General features: G+C 39.5%; 3 protein-coding genes across 8 annotated transcripts; 1 reads left to right on the forward strand and 2 right to left on the reverse strand.

Annotated features, from left to right (window-relative positions):
* The first annotated feature begins 2,786 nt into the window (after positions 1-2,786).
* LOC148734272 (ras-related protein Rab-13-like) lies at positions 2,787-6,424 on the forward strand. The gene is made up of 2 exons (XM_088754622.1): positions 2,787-3,098; positions 5,000-6,424. The coding sequence occupies exons 1-2, from the start codon at positions 2,916-2,918 to the stop codon at positions 5,438-5,440; spliced, it is 624 nt and encodes a 207-aa protein (XP_088610748.1). The 5' UTR covers positions 2,787-2,915; the 3' UTR covers positions 5,441-6,424.
* A 569-nt stretch (positions 6,425-6,993) lies between these two features.
* Positions 6,994-11,273, reverse strand: LOC111339983 (NADH dehydrogenase [ubiquinone] iron-sulfur protein 3, mitochondrial). 2 transcript variants are annotated; one of them, XR_015999087.1, is made up of 7 exons: positions 11,153-11,273; positions 10,758-10,844; positions 10,176-10,405; positions 9,500-9,625; positions 8,386-8,505; positions 8,104-8,235; positions 7,219-7,358 (listed from the first exon to the last, which is right to left on the reverse strand). XR_015999087.1 is itself a non-coding variant. In XM_088754591.1 (6 exons), the coding sequence occupies exons 1-6, from the start codon at positions 11,220-11,222 to the stop codon at positions 7,185-7,187; spliced, it is 807 nt and encodes a 268-aa protein (XP_088610717.1). In that variant the 5' UTR covers positions 11,223-11,272; the 3' UTR covers positions 6,994-7,184. The 2 variants fall into 2 exon arrangements, 1 of the variants encoding a protein (XP_088610717.1); XM_088754591.1 differs by lacking the exon at positions 8,104-8,235 and having other exon boundaries at positions 6,994-7,358; positions 11,153-11,272.
* Positions 11,274-11,666: 393 nt separating this feature from the next.
* On the reverse strand, positions 11,667-19,268 carry LOC111339981 (opsin-3). 5 transcript variants are annotated; one of them, XM_022946738.2, is made up of 3 exons: positions 19,077-19,268; positions 13,202-14,196; positions 11,667-12,087 (listed from the first exon to the last, which is right to left on the reverse strand). In XM_022946738.2, the coding sequence occupies exons 2-3, from the start codon at positions 14,106-14,108 to the stop codon at positions 12,056-12,058; spliced, it is 939 nt and encodes a 312-aa protein (XP_022802473.1). In that variant the 5' UTR covers positions 14,109-14,196; positions 19,077-19,268; the 3' UTR covers positions 11,667-12,055. The 5 variants fall into 5 exon arrangements, with proteins under 5 accessions (XP_022802473.1, XP_088610727.1, XP_088610726.1 ...); XM_088754601.1 differs by lacking the exon at positions 19,077-19,268 and adding an exon at positions 18,105-18,221; XM_088754600.1 differs by lacking the exon at positions 19,077-19,268 and adding an exon at positions 16,679-16,806.
* Positions 19,269-19,850: the final 582 nt, after the last annotated feature.

The following is a 19,850-nucleotide window of genomic DNA, read 5'->3' on the forward strand; positions in this document are numbered from 1 at the left end:
CTTGTGTCCCTTCGGACTTCACTCGTATAATAAATCTCTTATTAACCAAGCTTGCTCGGGGCAGAATATCGGCCCTCGGTCTTTTTTGAACGGACCTCGCTGCGCTCGGTCCCTACTGTCAAGACCTCGGGCCGATATTCTACAAGTACGGCCCTCGCGCTTGGTTAATAAGATATATGTTTTCCGCAGATAGCTCAACATCAGTCAGATTTGTAACTTTTATTACACTTGTAAAAAACAACAAATAAAAATTTGTCCATGTTCCACGTATTTGCAGAGTTCCTGTCGACGATAGGAATTCTGATCCCCTCAGCCTTTTCTACATTCCAAGTGACCTTTATAGGCTGTCAACTTGTTCTTCAATACGCCTCTTAATCCATGACTTTTTTGGGCTTCGATAAGTAATAAGCCATCATTCCTACGAGGTGTAACACGGCTTGAAACTAAGGAAAATAGCGTTAACGTGGTAGAACATGGGTTACCTAGGGTAGATGAGGGTGAACGTGGTAGAACATGGCTAACCAAGGGTAGATGAGGGTAAACGAAGTAGAACATGGTTACCAAGGGAAGATGAGGGTGAATATGGTAGAAAATGGCTAAACAAGGGTAGATAGGGGTAAACGGGGCAGAATACGGGTTAACTAGGATGGATGAGGGTGAACGTGGTAGAATATGGCTAAACAAGGGTAGATAAGGGATAACGGGGTAGCACATGGGTTTCCTAGGGTTGATGAGGGCGAACGTGGTAGAACATGGCTAAAAAAAGGTAGATGGGGGTAAACGTGATAGAACTTGGGTTACCTAGGGTAGATGAGGGTCAATGTGGTCGAACATGGCTAAACAAAGGTAGATGGGGGTAAAGGGGTAGAACATGGCTTACCTAGGGTAGATGAGGGTGAACGTGGTAGAACATGGCTAAACCAGGGTAAATGGGGATAAACGTGGTAGCATATGGGTTACCTAGTGTAAATGAGGGTGAACGTGGAAGAACATGGCTAAGCAAGGGTAGATGGAGGTAAACGGGGTAGAACATGGGTTAGCTAGGGTAGATGAGGGTGAACGTGGAAGAACATGGCTAAACAAGGGTAGATGGGGGTAAACGTGATAGAACATGGGTTACCTAGGGTAGATGAGGGTGAACGTGGAAGAACATTGCTAAACAAGGGTAGATGGGGGTAAACGGGGTAGAACATGAGTTCCCCAAATTAGATTAGGGTGAACGTGGTAGAACATGGCTAAACAAGGATAGATGGAGGTAAACGGGGTAGACCATGGGTTAACTAGGGTGGATGAGGGTGAACGTGGTAAAACATGGCTAAACAAGGGTAGGTGGGGGGTAAACGTGGTGGAACATGGCTAACCTTGGTTAGCCATGTTCCACCACGTTCACCCACATCTACCCTAAGTAACCCATGTTCTACCTCGTTTACCCATATCTACCCTAGATAACTCATGTTCTACCATGTTCACCCTCATTTACCCTAGGTAACCCATGTTCTCCCACGTTTATCCACATCTACCCTTGGTTAGCAATGTTCTACCACGTTCACCCTCATCTACCCTTGGTTAGCCATGTTCCACCACGTTCACCCACATCTACCCTAAGTAACCAATGTTCCACCTCGTTTACCCCCATCTACCCTAGGTAACCCGTGTTCTACCACGTTCACCCTCATTTACCCCAGGTAACCCATGTTCTCCCACGTTTACCCACATCTACCCTTGGTTAGCCATGTTCTACCACGTACACCGTCATCTACCCTTGTTTAGCCATGTTCTACCCCGTTTACCCACATCTACCCTTCTTTAGCCATGTTCTGCCACGTTCATCCTCATCTACCCTAAGTAACCCATAGTTTACCACGTTGACCCTCAGGCATGTTCTACCACGTTGACCCTCATCTACCCAAGGTAACCCATGTTCTACCACGTTTATCCCCATCTACCCTTCTTTAGCCATGTTCTACCAGGTTCACCCTCATCTACCCTAGGTAACACATGTTCTACCCCGTTTACCCCCATGTACCATTGGTTAGCCATGTTCTACCACTCTCACCCTCATCTACCCTAGGTAACCCATGTTCTACCACGTTTACCCCTATCTACCCTTGTTTAGCCACATTCTACCACGCTCACCCTCATCTACCCTTGGTAACCCATGTTCTACCCCGTTTACCCCCATCTTCCCTTGTTTAGCCATGTTCTACCACGTTCACCCTCATCTACCCTATGTAACCCATGTTCTACCCCGTTTACCCCCATCTGCCCTTGTTTAGCCCTGTTCTACCACGTTCACCCTCATCTACCGTAGGAAACCCATGTTCTACCCCGTTTACCCCCATCTACCCTGCGTAACCCATGTTCTACCCCGTTTACACCCATCTACCCTTGTTAACCCATGCTCTACCCCGTTTACCCCCATCCACCCCTGTTTAGCCAGGTTCTACAACATTCACCCTCATCTACCCTAGGTAATCCATGTTCTACCACGTTTACCATCATCTACCCTAGGTAACCCATGTTCTACCACGTTCACCCTCATCTACCCTAGGTAAGCCATGTTCTACCCCGTTTACCCCCGTCTACCATTGGGTAGATGAGGGTGAACGTGGTATAACATGGGTTACCTAGGGTAGATGAGGGTGAACGTGATAGGACATGTGTTACCTAAGGTAGATGGAGGTTAGTGAGGTAGAATAAAGGTAACTGATAGAACAAGGTTACATAGGACATATCGTGCAACATACATGAAAGTAATATTACTTAGATTAATATGTATAAGTTATTTGGATATGATATGGACCTAACATGAACGCTTTATTGTTTTTCAACATGGCAGGCATGTTCACACGCACCGAATTCAACATTAATCGTTTTCAGTATCAGTAGCCAAATTCTCACTGGAAAATCTGGATATGGCTGAAGGTGGCGCTGAGGAACTAGGTGTGTACAAAGTTGCTTTGTGTGGAATGAGTGGAGTTGGTAAAACGTCCATTTTTCACCGAGTTCTTGGCAATGGTTTCAAGGATAATACATATGAATTTAAACATATGCCAGAAGAAATAGTCAGAGTCCAAGTTAAAGAGAAAACTATCAAGGTAAGAAAAAAATGAAAATATAAGCAATGGAGGAACTGATAGGTTCAAGTGATTGCCATATCGCTCTGTGTGATTTTGGCCCCCAAAAAATGATTTTTCGTGTCTGTATATTGGGTAAAAATATGCATGTGTGTGGTCAAGCCAGAAAAGGGGTACCGTATTTATTCATCTATAAGTCGAGACCCTAAACTTCGGTCTGTTTTAATTGGGAAGGTTCTTAAAACATGTAAATTTAAAATACTCGGTTGTAAGCCGAGACCACATTTAGAGAATTTCACTCTCGAACAAACTGAAATGAACGCAAAAGTTTCGAAACAGAAAAGAGTTTCAATGCAGTGTTACCGTCGAAAACACATTCTGAGATAACCAGAGAGTAAGTCATCAGTGAGACGCTAGAGGAAAGATCAAGAGAATCTCTTTAACGGAGAGCTCGGGATGTCAGCGAAACGCACAACGATGGGCCGTTACATTCAGAAATACCGCGGCTCAGTGGATGAGAGATTACTTGATTGGATTACAGAGCAGAGAAGCCAAGATAAGTTTTCTTTTTACGTAATCACAAATTTCAACACCGTAACATGTGACGATCAACAAGTTTGTTTACCAATCTTGAGAATGGGCAATTCTGATTGGTCAGCTTTGAAATTTTTAAAACACTTTCGCAAGCTTTATACTACTATACACTCGTTCAAAACCTGCAGAATCTCTGATACTCTAGATGGCGTGAAAGATGAAGCAATCTACTCGGAATAAACGGCAGAACTAGCTGATGAGGAGATGGACGACGAATTCCACGCCGACACTGAGGATGAACAGTTAGCTGTATTTACTACGCGCTGAAAACAACAAACTGCTTCTTTGGAAGCAACCACACATTTAAAGTCAACGACCAAGTTCAACTTGTTTTGTTATTTACTTCTGCATGCAATATCTCAGCTTATAGACCAATATATCTGTTTCCTTTGAATTTTCTGTTTCAAAAAAATTGTTTGGAAAAACACTCGGCTATAAGCCGAGAACCCTTCTCTAGCTCAAATTTTTGAGATTTTGGTAAAGTTTTGGGAAAAAACCACTTGGTTTATGGATGAATAAATATGGTAGTATGAGTACCTGATGCATATGTATGAACTTTCATTACCCTACTACATAACGGAGGAATAATGATTTCTCGGTAGGTGGTGATATACCTTTATAGTGTAGTTCCAGAAAATATCCATGCCCCCCACAGGAGCCTCGATGTGAGCCCCTGTACCCTTGGAAATCTTAGCCCATGACCCCCTCCCCCTGGGAACTTCCAACAACCTTCCTTGGGGGGGGGGGAGATGGATATTTTCTGGAACTGCACATTCAGAGAAGGGTCAAAGTGCAGAACACATTATCAATTTATTTGCAAGGTATATTTATTGAGGTAGCACTCAAGTTGTTTTGAATTATCAGTGATCAAGTTGATTGGCCAGCTACTGCCACATTCAATAATATATGTTACTACTGGTAATTCTTTGGACATACAAGCCTCCTGCCAAGCGTTTTATCATTGAATAGTGTAATAGTTGGAGAGCTGAATGTGGGAGAAATGACTCTTGTTGGCAAGCTGCCACTGAGGAAATTGCAGAAAAGAATTCTGAAAAAAAAAAACTTAGGCTTTGATGAAATTCAAACTTGTGCCTTGCTGATTCTACTGGGTCCTACTACCAACTGAAGCACAGTCCCATGTTGGTTGTAAGGTACATTTTTGTGGGTAGTTTGTTCATGTAAAAGAATCTGATCATGATTAAAAAAAAATTTAATAGACTCTTCCCATCCCACCCCTCTAAAGAAAATTTGCTGAAAGGAACAATCATTTTGAGTTAATGTCAATTTGTCAAGGGTAATTTTGTTTCTTGTTTAAATGATTTTGTCAGATTCGCCTTTGTGACACAGCTGGAATGGAGAGATATGAGTTTGGTTTGACTCGACAGCACTACCATGGAAGTAATGTTGTGCTGTTAGTTTATGACTGTGAAGAAATGGAAACCTTAGAACAACTTAAGAACTACTACAAAGCTGCTAAAAGGCATACTAATGGTGCTGCTATGGTGTTGGTAGGGAACAAGATTGACAAGGAGTTTCCAAGTGTAGAAAAAGGAGATGCTGAAAAAATACTCTGTAATCACATAGATAGAGAAGTTCCTCATTGTAATTTTCAATACAGGGCTGAAACATCTGCAAAGACAGATACTGGAATTAGAGAGCTTATACAGTCAGTGGCAGAATATTTGGTAAAAAATGCAGAACCTAGTAATTTTAAAAAGGTTGTTGTGGGGCAGGAGGACATTCCTGAACCATCAAGCGGTTGCTGTTAGTTATTACATATGGAATATGTATGTTATTAACCGAGTGTGGAGTCAGTATGGCAGGATATCTGTTAATACTTTTTGTGTAGGGCTAATTCCCAGCCATCTTACTCAAACAAGCTTGATCAATGATGGATTTATCTTTATATTGTTCAAAAGAATTGTAATATAACTTATGAAACTACTTTGTTTTTTTTAATGTCCTTGACTGGCATTTTATGATAACCATGATAGCCCGTCCTGCCTGCCCTGGTAGCCAAACAGGGGACAGAATTTGCTAAATCCCTCTGACCCATAGAGCCAGCCATATAATAACAAACTTTGACCAATGGCCTGTGTTTGTCTGCTTTAGGTGGGCACTGTATCTATTATTTTATTATTTAAGTAATGTGCAAAGCTTTAACTGCCAGGAAGGGATTATAATTCTCAGTAATCATTCCAACAAGGATGCAGTCAATTTTGATTGCTATGGTCACAGGACCACCAATAGTTCAGACAGTCTTCCCCTTTGCTTTCCATGTGATTGTTGGGATTGTCTCACCTTTTCAAGTGATTGCAGTAATTACAAAGATCATTGTAATTTACAGATGGTCTTCCTACTCCTACAAAAGAGGCAGAAAGATTGGGAATGCCCCAGTTGTGGACAAAATGTGCATTTGTTAGTATATGTTACCAAGATATTGTCGTAACATCAAACTGTGAGTGCATGCAATATACAAGGTATCGTGGTAAACTTTAAATGAGACTGTGTTTAATTCTGTTGAGAGAGAAGGAAAAATGAGTGAAGTAAACTTCACAATAGTGTTTTGCAACTTAAAGGAAAGCCACTTTCTTATAGTGCAACATCAAATTACATTTTTGTTACACTTGTGAATACTCCATCAAATGGTAACTTTTAGTCTTGTGCCAAAAATGGATAACAATAATCAAATCACACAAGTGATAAGATCAATGTACATTCGCTCCAATGAAGGGCTAATGCTCGAAATGTCAGCTTTTGTAATCATTACGGTGACCAATTTACCACTTCAACTTTGTTGATATATCCAAATTATTTTGTTACTCCCACCAACACAGCCCCAAACAGTTTCTTTCGAAACTATCGGCCTTTATACATTTGATATAGCTGCATGTGTTGCATGATTCTGAGGTGACTCCTCAAACAACACCAAGGGAACAATGGACCTTATGACACCAAGGATGTCTGAATGTTTTACCACAAGACAGATTATGCAATGAAAGATCTTTCAGTTAAAAGCCAGCTGACTTTGAATTTGAGTAATTCCTGTCTCTGATCTCCCTTGACTACTCCATGTAATGCTTCAAAATAAGCAAGCTAGCTTAGCAAGCTTAGCCACCCATACTTATACATCTGAACAGCAGTTGTTAAAAAGTTTAATTCAAGCCTTGCTGAATAAAATTAATTTCAAACTGAAAGTTCATCCAAATTCAAAAGTAATTGCACTTGTTAACCTTTAAAATCTGCACTGCACTTAGGTTCACACCTAAATACAAAACAGAAATTAAAAATAAAATTAATGTTATTAGTAAAGGCCACATACTTGTTTTGGTTTGCATTGATTTATTTACAATAAAATTGTTATATTTTCTTCTTTAAAGTAGAAAATACACAACATACTCAGAATAACCTCACAAGGGGGATGAACATGTTCACATACCGATCAATTATAGAAAATTGCACTTTGTTATGAAACCTGAAATTACACATCAGTACTACAGAGATACTTCATCCTTAACTACTTTCAGGTTTGTCTCCCTGTGGAAGTTGACTTTGCTGTGCAGCTTCAATTTCCTCCCTGTGTGCTGGGAAATTTTCCCAAGGTGACTGGAGATCAAACTTGCGGAATTCTTGAGCCATTTCCACTGGTTCACAAACAACACGCTTTAGTTCATCATCATACCTCACCTAAAATATCAATAAATAATACATCACTTTAATCCTACATGAGTAGAAAGTTGACTCCCATGAGTGGCTGATGCAGAATTTCTCCTTACAACATATATATATATATATATATATATAAATATTATGAGAGGAAAAAAGGACGTAACTACATTTCCCGACAAGCCTGTTTCGTGAATCGCTTCACTCTTCAGGGGTTTAATGAATATATAAAGTGTGACTTGATTTTCGTAGAACAGCGCTCAATACATAGAAGTAGAGCGAAGTATATATTGTGGGAGGAAAAAGACAAGTAAACTACAAGTTCATCCCTACAAGCCTGTTTCGTGGTCGCCCACTCATCAGGGGATTTTCCCCTGATGAGTGGGCGACCACGAAACAGGCTTGTAGGGATGAACTTGTAGTTTACTTGTCTTTTTCCTCCCACAATATATATATATATATATATATATATACAATACCAAGCAGACAAGTGATGAGAATAAAGACAAATATAAATCAGTGGATTTTAGGTTGATTAAATACAAAATTCTCCAAACTAACATCATAAGAACTATATGGCAGACAGTAGGGAGAATCACTAAGGAGATCTTGGGAGTGAAAGTCTGTACTCAAGCCTAGTGGCCCACCTACTGGTAGCTGGAGCTTATCTTAGTTTCCTCAGCAAGAAGAAACTAGGAGTTAACTGCTTCTCTCCCTCCCCTCCCCTCCCCCCTCTGGATGGGAAGCCAGTTCATTGCAAGCTTACCCCAGGCATTTCACCAGGCTCCCCTGATAATTTCTTGATACCAGTTTTTTACCCTTCCGTGGGTGGAGAGAGACTTGTTGCTCAGAGATGAGATCTATCTAGCTTTGCTTGAAGAGCATCCAGCCCTGTGAACTAGAAAAGTCTGAGGTTTAAATTTTCTCTATTCAACATTAATCTTCAACCCCTGCTTGTGAAAACTGTCTGACATTTTTCTCTATAAAAAATTTCTCATTGTTATAAACATAATTATGTGATACATATTAAAATAAAGCCTATCACTACCTCCACATAACCAGTTAAGGGAAAGTCCTTTCTAAATGGATGTCCTTCAAATCCATAGTCTGTTAGGATTCTTCTCAAGTCTGGATGATCAGCAAAGAATACACCATACATATCCCAAATCTGCCACAAAAAAGGGTAAATGTTGTAGTTTCACAATGAATCCCTTACTAGGGCTGACACAAATCAACAGATGCCTTGCTAGAATATTTCAAACATTTGGGATTTACACAAGACAGAAACTACTCCCAAAAATGTTCATTTGCAATACAGATTAAGCCTTCAGGTTAGACAAAGTCATTAAGCATTTTACATATGCTTATATTCAAGGGTGGGGCACTTACGAGTTGGGAACTCTTCTAATAGAAACTTCTTCTATTTTACTCCAGAAAAAAATAAGAGGACCCCTATATGAATTGAGCTGTGACCAGAACATAACAATACTTTATTACATGACTCGGGCAGTCAGAGGGCCAATAACTAAAATCAACCAATCAAAATACTCTATTGCTGGTCCAATATTCTCTAAGTATTGGACCGGGCACTGTCCTGAATGGTCCCGGATGATACCACACTTGTGTCCCTTTGAACTTCAGTCGTATAATAAATCTTTTATTAACCAAGCTTGCTCGGGACCGTACTGGAAGAACATCGGCCCTCAGTCTTTTTGTACGGACCTCGCTGTGCTCGGTCCGTACTGTCAAGACCTCGGGCCAATATTCTCCCAGTATGGCCCTCGCGCTTGGTTAATAAGATATATAGTTCACACTTTGACTTTAGTTCTAATCCACATGATACAGTCATAACACTTTTCACTTAGAACTATTCTTTTTCAAAAAAGAATATCTTTTTTTGTAATTGTTTTCATGTAAATGGGCCTCTATTAGACCTGGTATTACACCAAGTAGACCTTATAAGTTCTAGGAATAATTTTTTTGTTTCAAAGAGATGGGTCTTTATCAGGCAAGGAGTGAGGCTTGAGGCTAAAAGTACGATTTAGAGTTCTGGAATTAAAAGAGTTTTCAAGAAGCTGGAACTGTAGACTTAAGCCAGAACAAAGAATTGAATTATGCTTTTGATTGATGCTGTTGCAGTACTTTCATATCAATATACTTACCTCTCTTTCATACCAGTTTGCCACCTTAAACACAGGGTTAGCAGAATCAACTGCTGTTAGTTCATCAGTATAAGTTTTGACACAGATCCTTGAGTTGTATCTCAGGGAGAGCAAATTGTACACAATCTGTGCAAGATAAAAAGAGATTAAACTTACAATTTTCTCATGTACATGTTGTAGTTCAATTTCATGCTTGGTTCAAATTTTATTTTCATTTGTTTCAAAATCATTATCATACATTAACATGACCGAGAACAAAGGAAAATAAAATTTGAACCAAGGATAAAATTGAACTACAACATACACACCTACATGCAGGAAACTTACAAAAGCTTCAGGAAATCACTTCTGATAGTGTGTAAAATCAGGAATTGAAAACTCCAACTTTTTTTTTCTTTTAAACATATTTTTCATTGGTTTCCCCAAAAGCACCTAGGCTTAATTTTAATTCAATTTATTAAGGCTCGCACATAAACAGACACACATTTAAACAACACACACAAATTGCAATAACAATGAGTTAAACTTACAAAGCTAGGGACACATTATTCAAACAATCAAACAATGGCCTCTGAAAGGTGATTAGTATTAATTATAAACTTTGTACTTCCCCAAAATAAAAAAGCACAATTGACATAATGATATTCTTAATTCTATGTTTTACTTTGTGTTGCACCTCAAACCTATAAGGCTTTCCTAATTTATCCACAACTGTTTGGTCAGCAAGAGACTTGTACTGTGCATTAGTGTGATCTTTGAGGAAAGTCAAAACAGGGATAATTCCTTCAGGAGCAATGAGTAATTCTAGTTCTTTGGTTTGTGTCATTTGAACTTGCTGGATGTACTTTGGCAGAATGCTGGCCACGTATTGTCCAAACTCTGACAGCTGAGCCACTGCTGCATCCTCTGTTTAATGATCAAGATGACAGAGATTAAACAACTGAAGTAAAAAAAGCTTAATATTAATATTTTCATTGAATTTCATTGAATTTTGGTATTGAATATTGCTACAATTGGCTTGCCATAGCTATAACATCCTAGACTCAGTTGCGAAACAATACTCCACAGAGGCTGCATCAAATTTACTGTGGAGATCAGATCTAAACGTACTGTTAATAGGAACTCATATATAGATAGGTGTCTAGGGCAAATCAGCCAGTTAAAATCAATTACGGTTGATAAAGTAGGATTTTACTTAACCCAAGTGAAGTACGACATCTAACCCAGGCCTTAACTCAATAAATGTACAATTTGTTACCTTTTACTGCCACTTCACTGGAGAGTTTCCGAGACTGCTGTGAGAAAATAGCAGAAGCAAAACAAGGCTTGCTGCATTTGTATTGATCTAGGAAAATGTATGACATACAAATGAATATTATTTACATGAATAAATCTGTTTGCATTCAAGAACGTTTACAGTCCTTTTGAAGAAGTCATGTACGGAATTAACGGCTTGGAATCATGCATCACCAACCGATGATTACATAAATACTAAAATGTTCCATGCAGGCTTATGTACTGGGGTTATGAAAGCAAGTCAGCGAAATATTTTGTAGTGTAAACGAAAAGAGACGATACAAAAAAAAAACACCACTGAAGGTTAAAAATAGACCAGAAAAATCACTCTTGAAACACGTCGACGAGTATACATACTTTTTAGAAGTATCCTTGGAACTGCAATGGCACCCAACCTCAACAACGGGCGAACATGGAAAGACGCCATTTTGATTTTCTTCAAAAATAGTGTAAGCGGCTGGTCTGAGTGTAAAGCCGCTGTTCTTTTTCTTGCCTGCGTGCAGGCGAAAATAGTGCGAGGGACCGCGCAAGGGCTCAGAAGAGGACGTATCGCATATATCCTTGCCATATATAGTTGTATGGATCACTCATTTATTGCCTTAACCTCCGCATCTGCGGAAACAGGTTGAGTTTTCACTCCCATCGTTGTGAAATGTTTCCAGCGAAACAAAAGAATGTGGGGGTAACCTCAAGAAATGTCGTTGAAAAAGGCTGTTGTTCAGAGGAGATGAACAAAACAGCGGGCGAGTAAAAATTGGGGGTAGGGGGTGGGTCTAAAAAGTGATAAAAAGAGGGTCATAGGGCTATGGGGGAGGGGGGATTAACGACCCCATCGGCCCCTCACGGCGGGTAACACACAAGTCTCATTCAGTCTCTTTGTTACATCGTTTATTTGGTCATCAAGAAACACTTTATTCACTCCAATACTACCTTCGCCAAACTATCACAACAATTTACATGTTTTACATATGACAATAACTTAATTATTTGTAAATAGTAGCAGGGCAGAGAGAATGAAAGGTGGTATTGCTATTTGAATTTGTCTACCATATTTTGGCTGGTCAAAACAGCATTTCTTCTCAAACGAACGCTAACTCAGTTAAAATTTCAGTTAACTTACTCCATTTAAAGCATCAGCCATCCCCTCTAAATACGACTTTAAAACTTAAACCGTACTTTTTTCCTGTACACCACATTGGCCCGGGAAAGATTGTATACTTATAACTCTTTCGTCACTTGCTGGACAAAAACTTTTAGTTTCTAAATTTCCTCTGTCACGGTCGGAGCCGTTTCTGCAAATGATATAATTAGCACATTAACTTTAAGTTACCGACCTTGTTTACTTCTTTAGTTGCTGTTAATCAACTCGTTGCTAGTTAATCAACTTGAGTTAATCAAGTTGATTAACTCAAGTTGATTAACTTGAGTTAATCAACTTATCAAGGGCTTTCGGAGGGAAAAAAAACCAGCACCTTTTAGCAAATACTAACTGGAGTCATGTCTAATATTTTAGATAACTAATATTTTAGGTAACTAATATTTTAGTTACCGACCTTGTTTACTTCTTTAGTTGCTGTTAATCAACTAGTTGCAAGTTAATCAACTTGAGTTAATCAAGTTGATTAACTTGAGTTAATCAACTTATCAAGGGCTTTCGGAGGGAAAAAAATCCAGCACCTTTTAGCAGATACTAACTGGAGTCATGTCTAATATTTTAGACTGAACAAACATGTGAACAAAACTTGCAGTAACCCTCTTACTATCAAGATCAGATAATTTATTCTCCCTTACTGCTATACATTTCCCATGCGTGTAAATTAGTTTTTAGAATTTGGTGCTAAATCAAGGTAGCAAGTTCTACCTTATAAGTCTGAGTATTCTCATTAACTTTTTGCTGGATATTGTACGGATATTGTAGGGAGAAGTTAAATGTTAATCAATTCTGAAGGTTAACTCTTCAATAAATATTTCTTTTTCACAAAGTTTTAAGCTTCATGGAGCGATTTTCAATTTTCATGTCCACAGTGGTCTAAAATTGCTGTATTTTGACTCATTAGCACGCCCTATTTAGAGCAATTTTCAATATTGAGAGTCGAAAATAATCCGGGATTACTTTGGGCTTGTTTGACTTCGCTCTTTGATTGGTCTAAAAAGCTCGCGCTAACGTCAAAATTAACGACAATCATAAGCGAAATGAAAGCCATTTGCGGCTAGGCCATATTTGTGCCCGGTCGTTTTCAGCTCTTTTATTCCATTGCTTTCAGATGCCTTTTTTCTCTATATTTGCATATGCTATGGCTTCGGTTTTTGTACTACAGCATTCAACTGAAAATCGCTCACTGCTTAAAGATATTCAAGGTAAACGATAACTCTGTTGCCGAGTCTACAAATAATAGTAGTACTAACCGCGGCAAGTCAGTCGCTTGAACAAGTCGCACATCCTGGTCTTATAATATGGATTCATGACAGCATACAGCAGTGGGTTCACTGCTGACCCAAGGACCCCAATAGCAGATGAACAGCCGTGAAGATTGAAATAAAGCTCTGTGTAGGTACCGAAGATACCGGCAAGTTGAACAAGGAGGAACGGAGTCCAGAATGCGGTGTACACGATTGCTATCCAGAAGCACAACTTGGTAGTATGTCGCTCGTCCGCCGATCCATTCACTCCTTCAAGGTGGGTTCGCAAGGTGCAAAATATCTGCAGGTAGATCATGGCTGTAAAGGCAATAGATAGGCCATACAGGGTCGCCGAGTACCCGAGGAAGACCTTTGCATATGTATCCAGACGCTGGTTAATCAGCAAGCAGCGGTAGAGCTTTGGTGACGGGTCACCACTCGTAAACTCATTTCGGGCCATGAGGACCATAAACACAGCGGACACGATGCATAGGATCCAGAATATGGACACTATCAGGCGTGCTTGGACCAGAGAGAGCCTGGGATTTTGTGGTCGCAACATGACATCTTTTCGATGATACGCCAACAGTGGAAAGACAAAGTACATCAGGGAAATGCTGAACATGGAGAGAAACAGACTGATCTCGCAGATTGGTGTGTATGCTATAAGCTCGGCCTTGGCGTACACTCGATAGATGAACAGCATTGGTGTAAAAAGGAGGGATATCAAAAGATCGGCGATGGCCAAGTTAGTGATGAGAAAGTAAAACGCTTTTCGAATGGAGCTGTCGGTCACATAAGAATAGATTACCAAGCCATTGCCGAGGGATCCCACAATCACGGTGAGGATATATAAAGGGCAAACAAACGCTGTGGTAACACTATATTGCTGGTAGTGTTCCATCGTTGACATCTGATGTCTTATGGCTTTTACCAAAGGATTAAAATTCGTCGCCTTCGCGGACTTGAAGAAGCTGAAGTGATTTCAACAATGAGTGGTTCTGAAAACAGAAAACAAAAAGAAAGATGGTGATTTATGGCGCACTTAAGTTGCCAGAGGAAACTCTGAAAGGTGGAATCAAAATAAAATTATAAATTTCTTCTTTGTGACGCTTTACATGTATTGTCGTCGGTGGATAACATAAAGCAGGTGAAAAACTGCCTGATGATCCGCATGTAAATTCTTAGTTTACAGATACTGTGTTATTGTTCCAAAGGTGATACCCTTTAACCTGGTTTGTTATGATTCTGGCATGTGTTTACTACCACACCGTCAAGAAAAAACATTTCAAGTAATAAATCTCAGAAAGATTTCTTCGTTTTCTCCATTAAGGACTCAAACCATGAAAATTAAAAGGAGGTACCACCTTCTTTTCCTGCCGGAAAGAAACTTATTTTTTCACGCCGCTGTAAACAACTGTTAACATCGTTTCCTCAGGTACAGCCAATTGCAAGAAACCTTATTTACAATTATGTGCTCTTTACACCTGACAAAAAGAAAAACCACAGATGCAAATGAATCACTACAATGCTTTTCATGATAAATCTCCTCAATTTTATCAAATACATCCGATAAGCCGTAAATTAACTTGTAAATTAAACTAGAGGAATATCACAGAAATTGAGGTTTCAGGAAAACTTGGAGATTTTGCCGATTGTTTGTGATATTAAAAAGCAATTTCAATGGGCGATGCTGCGAAGGCTACAAAAACAAACTCAGGGAAAGTTTTTGACCTTTCACCGTCTGTACTTTCGACCGCTTTTGTTTGGATAAGGAAATATCATTTTAAGATACGAGATATCAGTGAACAAATCTTTAAAATCTATTTAAAAATCAAACCGTATCAAGCCGTAAAACAAAAACACCTCTCCTTCAAACTGAAAGATACCTAAAGTATATATACCTCACTCAAAGTCTTTTCCAAATGTCATATTTTACTTTTGCGATAGTGTGGTCAGGCTCACAAAGGGAGATTGCCGCTATTCCAGTCTCCCCATCATCGTAAATGGCCCCCTACGCCCATCATCGATTTTAACTTTGAGTTCCTTAATTGAAGCTAAATTTTGTATACGTTAAAAACACAAACGCCCACGCACTTAAACCTTTTCAAGCCCGGAATTTTCAATTTGAGAGAGATTTTTCGAAAGTTGTGAAATATTGAGTAACTTTAGAGGCTAAACGCCATTAAAGCTGGCCAGTTTGTCGTTAGGATTCTTCCTTTTTCTTACAGTGATTTAAATCGTTTCCCGACGGCCAGCATTTCTCTTTTGTACTACACTCATGTTTGTACACTCATGTTGTACACTACTCATGTTTTTATTGTGAGAAGAGCGTCCCTTTAACATCTGTCGGGACTTTCTTCAAGTAAACTTCCGAAAACGGAAATATTGTAAACCGACATGGTAGCGACAGTGTTTTTTTGTTGAGCAAGACACTTAACTGTCACATCGCCCCTTTTTTGGTAGGTTATTAGAAAATGTTGAGGAAACACTTGACAACATGCTGGAAGGTAAACTACGAAGGACTGGAATTCATGCAGTGTCAACTCTTGTCGCCCTAAGGTATCAAAACAGGGATCACCTCCATTCACTCCCTCCTCCTTTTGTCTCGTATGCAGATTTCGTCCATTCGTTCTAAAGGATTAGAAACTTGAAGCAGCGTGGGAGAGGTTAAAGTTCAATTTCAGTCGTTTTAAAAAAAGTGATTTCGAGACGTAAACATGCCGAAATAGAAGAAAACAAATATCAATTCACGCTTTTCGCATAAGCAATCATTCTGCGACCGGCTTAGTCAAAGCAGACTGCATTTTTTACGCGCCTTCTAATTTAATACTTGAAGTCTTTGCATTATGGACCTTATTGTGTACTTAAAGCTTCTCTGCCCTGTTTTTCACGCAAATATTGCAATTAAGCCTTTGAGGAAGCGTATGCTGCTTTTGTACATACTTTACGATCGATCAAAATAATGTTTTTAGAATTATTTACAAGCAATTTCTTGGCTGATAGGAGTTGCGAAAAAATTAATGTATCAATCTTAAAAAAGCGAAATTGAAATGCAACTGAATATAAAGTTGTCTTTTTTTTTTCGAAAACAAATTAATTTAATAGTGTGAGTATTATTGGCGCGCGGCAAACAGCGAGGAGTTGAGTTCATTTAACAAACAAAATATTCCCTTCAGTCCAAATAACAAAGAAAATTTTGAATGCCGTACTTCACCCTCTAATCATCGGCCATTTTCCGATTTTTCGTTTCATGTCATTTCTCATTTTGCCATTCCTGTCGAGGTTATTTCTTTTTAGAGGAAATTCTAAGCAACTTTTCTTTTGATTTACAAGTCGATTCTGAGGGTATCAGCAAGCGCGAACAATGCCGCCCTATCGGCCCGCTAGTTTCTCGCGCAGGCCGCTGTCTCTCGAGATCACTTCACTTCGCGGGTCGATCTGAGGCACCAACAAGAGCTTACTTACAGGATAGACAATTACCTTAGCTATATCACCCGGCCGTCAACCAGTTCCGCCTACAGAGAAACTGATCCCATCGGTTTACTCTACTCCACTGCGTTCAAATCTGAGCCGTTGCTCCAACCAATCGCTTTAAAAATGAAAAATTACGCATTACTTTATCGGGTCCATTTTCGTCGAAAACCCATTTGAATGGCCTCCAGGTGAAAGCGAGGCCGACCTATCAGGTGGGACACCGGCCGATTTTTACCGCCGTAAGATTTTAATTAAGAGTCCATCCACACTACTTCCAAATGTCCGTTGTCAAAAGCAAAAACAAAAAGAAACCACAGACAACATACATAACTCTACTGAGTGTTCTTTCTTATGTAGATATTTTGACTCCCGACAACTCATTTGATAAGAAATCATTTAAAATTTGCCGTAACCAAATTATCCATTTTTGAACCTTTTAGACTAGGTTTACACTAGAGGAAATTGTTCCGGATTCGTGATGAATCCGAAACGTTTTAGTACCGGATTCATTCTGCCGTTTACACGAAAGTGGACGAATCCGAAATAAAAACTTCCCGGTTTGGTCGTGTCTCCGGAGATTTTGAATCCGGAATTTAAAGTGGGAACTTTGAATCCGATAACTTTTGAATCCGGAAAGTTTTGTCGTGTAACCGCTTTTTTTCTCGAATCCGGATATTATTTCTACCTGCAATCATTTGAGTTTGCGGTGAAACCAAAATGAATCTGGTGCTAACATTGCTGGCGGTCTCCGGTTGCCTAATCTTGTTGCAGGTTCAGGCGATAAATTTTATCATGTGTACCGCAGTATTTCTGAAGAAACGCAAATTATTATTGCAAGGAAGTTTAACGTCAGCCACACTCAGTAATCGCCGACGACGTAGACTGCTTGGCATCTGTCCAACTCAAATTTGCCTCAGTGGCATCTGGATCTACCACACTTCCTTTTTTGGGGGAGGCATTTTCACTTTGTCGATCGAACGACGAAACAACACTGGGCTTGGTAACCATTCCATTTCGAACGTTCCCGGAGTTGTCGTTGTGTGTAAACGGTCAGGAATCCGAATATCCTTTCAGTGTAAACGCCGACGAATCCGAATACTCCAAAATTGATGAATCCGGAAACATTTACGAATCCGGAAAACTCTCCTCTAGTGTAAAACTAGTCTTAGAAGGCTCTGGTTAAACAATCGCCTAAAAACGTCGCAGCGCGCGATGGTTTTCTTCCTTGCCTGAGAGTCGCTTAAACTTTCATTTCACATTAAGGCATTCACAGTTGATTCGTTCCTTTTGTTTAAGAGCCATCGAAAATTGTCGGAGTCGTTTTCGTTTGCACATAGCGCCTGTAATAATTGACTCCAAAATAAAATAAGATGTGGCTTCGCCTTTGGGCGACTTCTTGTCACGGGTACATGTTTATCCACCAGCTACTTACCGCTCATAAAGGCCCGTTCCGTAAGTTTAAAGATGGAAGAAAAATCCGAAAGTATCTGTCACCAATAGTATAGAAACAGAACACGAAGTTTATAAAACACTTCCTTATCACGCTTTCTCATGTCGAATGCAAAACTAGTCCATGCCCCGTGTTCGATCTTTCGCAAGTTTTAACAACAAATAACTGGAAGACAAAAGGGATTAATTCTCATTTCGCAAGAAATAACTTTTGGCGAGAAATAACTTAACATTCTAGGAACGAAAAACTAAAGGCTTGAATCGGATTAAGCGAGTTGGTAAGACCCTCTAAATCGCGAAATTACAGCGTGCGTACCCATTGATAGATCACAAGAGACGAATAAATTTATGACCTTCATGATCGACAAATCGATAGATCTGAAAAAGTTCTGCCTATGGATACCAAATGAATACAGCGACCTTTTAACAAGTTTATAGCCTGCAAAGTAAATTCTGAGTAAAGCGAGCGCACTCCTTTTCTTCTCTTTCAGCAGAGAATTAATTTATCACAGTTTAGATAATCTGTCACGAACACTCACAAAGAACTACGACCTTTCACCAAAACCTTCACTAATACGTAGATAAAATGGAAATCACATAAAACTTTAATAGAAACCTAAGATATTCACTTCAAAGAGGTTTACGATATATTGGCATCATATTATTGTTTTGAATAGTTTCTTACGAAGTCATCCAACGAAAACACCTCCTCATGCTCACATTTTGTGTTGTTAAAAAGCACTGTTGACTGTATTTCGCACGAGGAAGCAGCTGTTACGCATAAATAAGCTACCTGTTTGAAAATTTGCTCGCTCGTGAAACAATAGCTTTATTCACTTCAGATGAATTTTATCTATGCACTCTTTGCTACAACAGATAATGAAAGCATGTAAGATTTATTTGTCATTATTTGTATGCATCTACTAGCACTACTTTCGCGAGAAAAATCGCTAACCTTCATCCGACTGAATGGATTCTGTGGATTGCGTGACTTTGGGGAAGCAACACGACGTAAGTAAATGATCTGTGTCTGGTTTTTTAAGTTTCTCCAAAATAATGTCAAACGCTTAAAAATTTCATTTGGAAATGAAATTTATTCCCAACATCAATATCTACTCGAAGATTCTAGGGCAGGCATCCAGGCCTTTCGTAAAAGCGTGGTAGTCACGTTGTCTCGACCCAATCCCTTCGCCTTCGCAGTGTTATTAAAAAGGGTTTTCTTGTCACGCGAACGACAACCAGTAAGTCACAAGAAAAGGCACATTTATAGGATAGGTGGGACTGGTCTCCTTCTGCGACAGTTAGTTTCGATACCATGAAGCCATGAAAAATGAGATTAAAAAAATGATTAAAAAACGAACGAAAGAATTAAAGAATTACTGAGTGAGTTACTGAATGAGTGGATATGGATGCCAACCTCATTACCAGGTTCTCCCTTCTTAATACTTCCTGAGGCTCATAAGGTAAGGATCGGGGTGGGGTGAGGGAGATACCTCACTTACTGATTGATTTAATGAATATATGAATGTATGAATGAATGAATGAATGAACGAATGTATGTATGATACGACGCGGCAGAAGAACCGACAGACATGCGCTGTGTGAGTCTATATTCTAGTACCACGCGCGATTGACTCCCGCCATTCCATTTCAAAATGGCGGACCACAAATCAAGGAAGAGGATAGTGTCCTGCCCAGTTCAAATGCAGGGCTGCTCAGCTGTGGAAGG

The sequence above is a fragment of the Stylophora pistillata genome, chromosome 3 (genome assembly GCF_964205215.1).
Source record: "Stylophora pistillata chromosome 3, jaStyPist1.2, whole genome shotgun sequence".
In the NCBI taxonomy this organism is placed as follows: Eukaryota; Metazoa; Cnidaria; class Anthozoa; order Scleractinia; family Pocilloporidae; genus Stylophora; species Stylophora pistillata.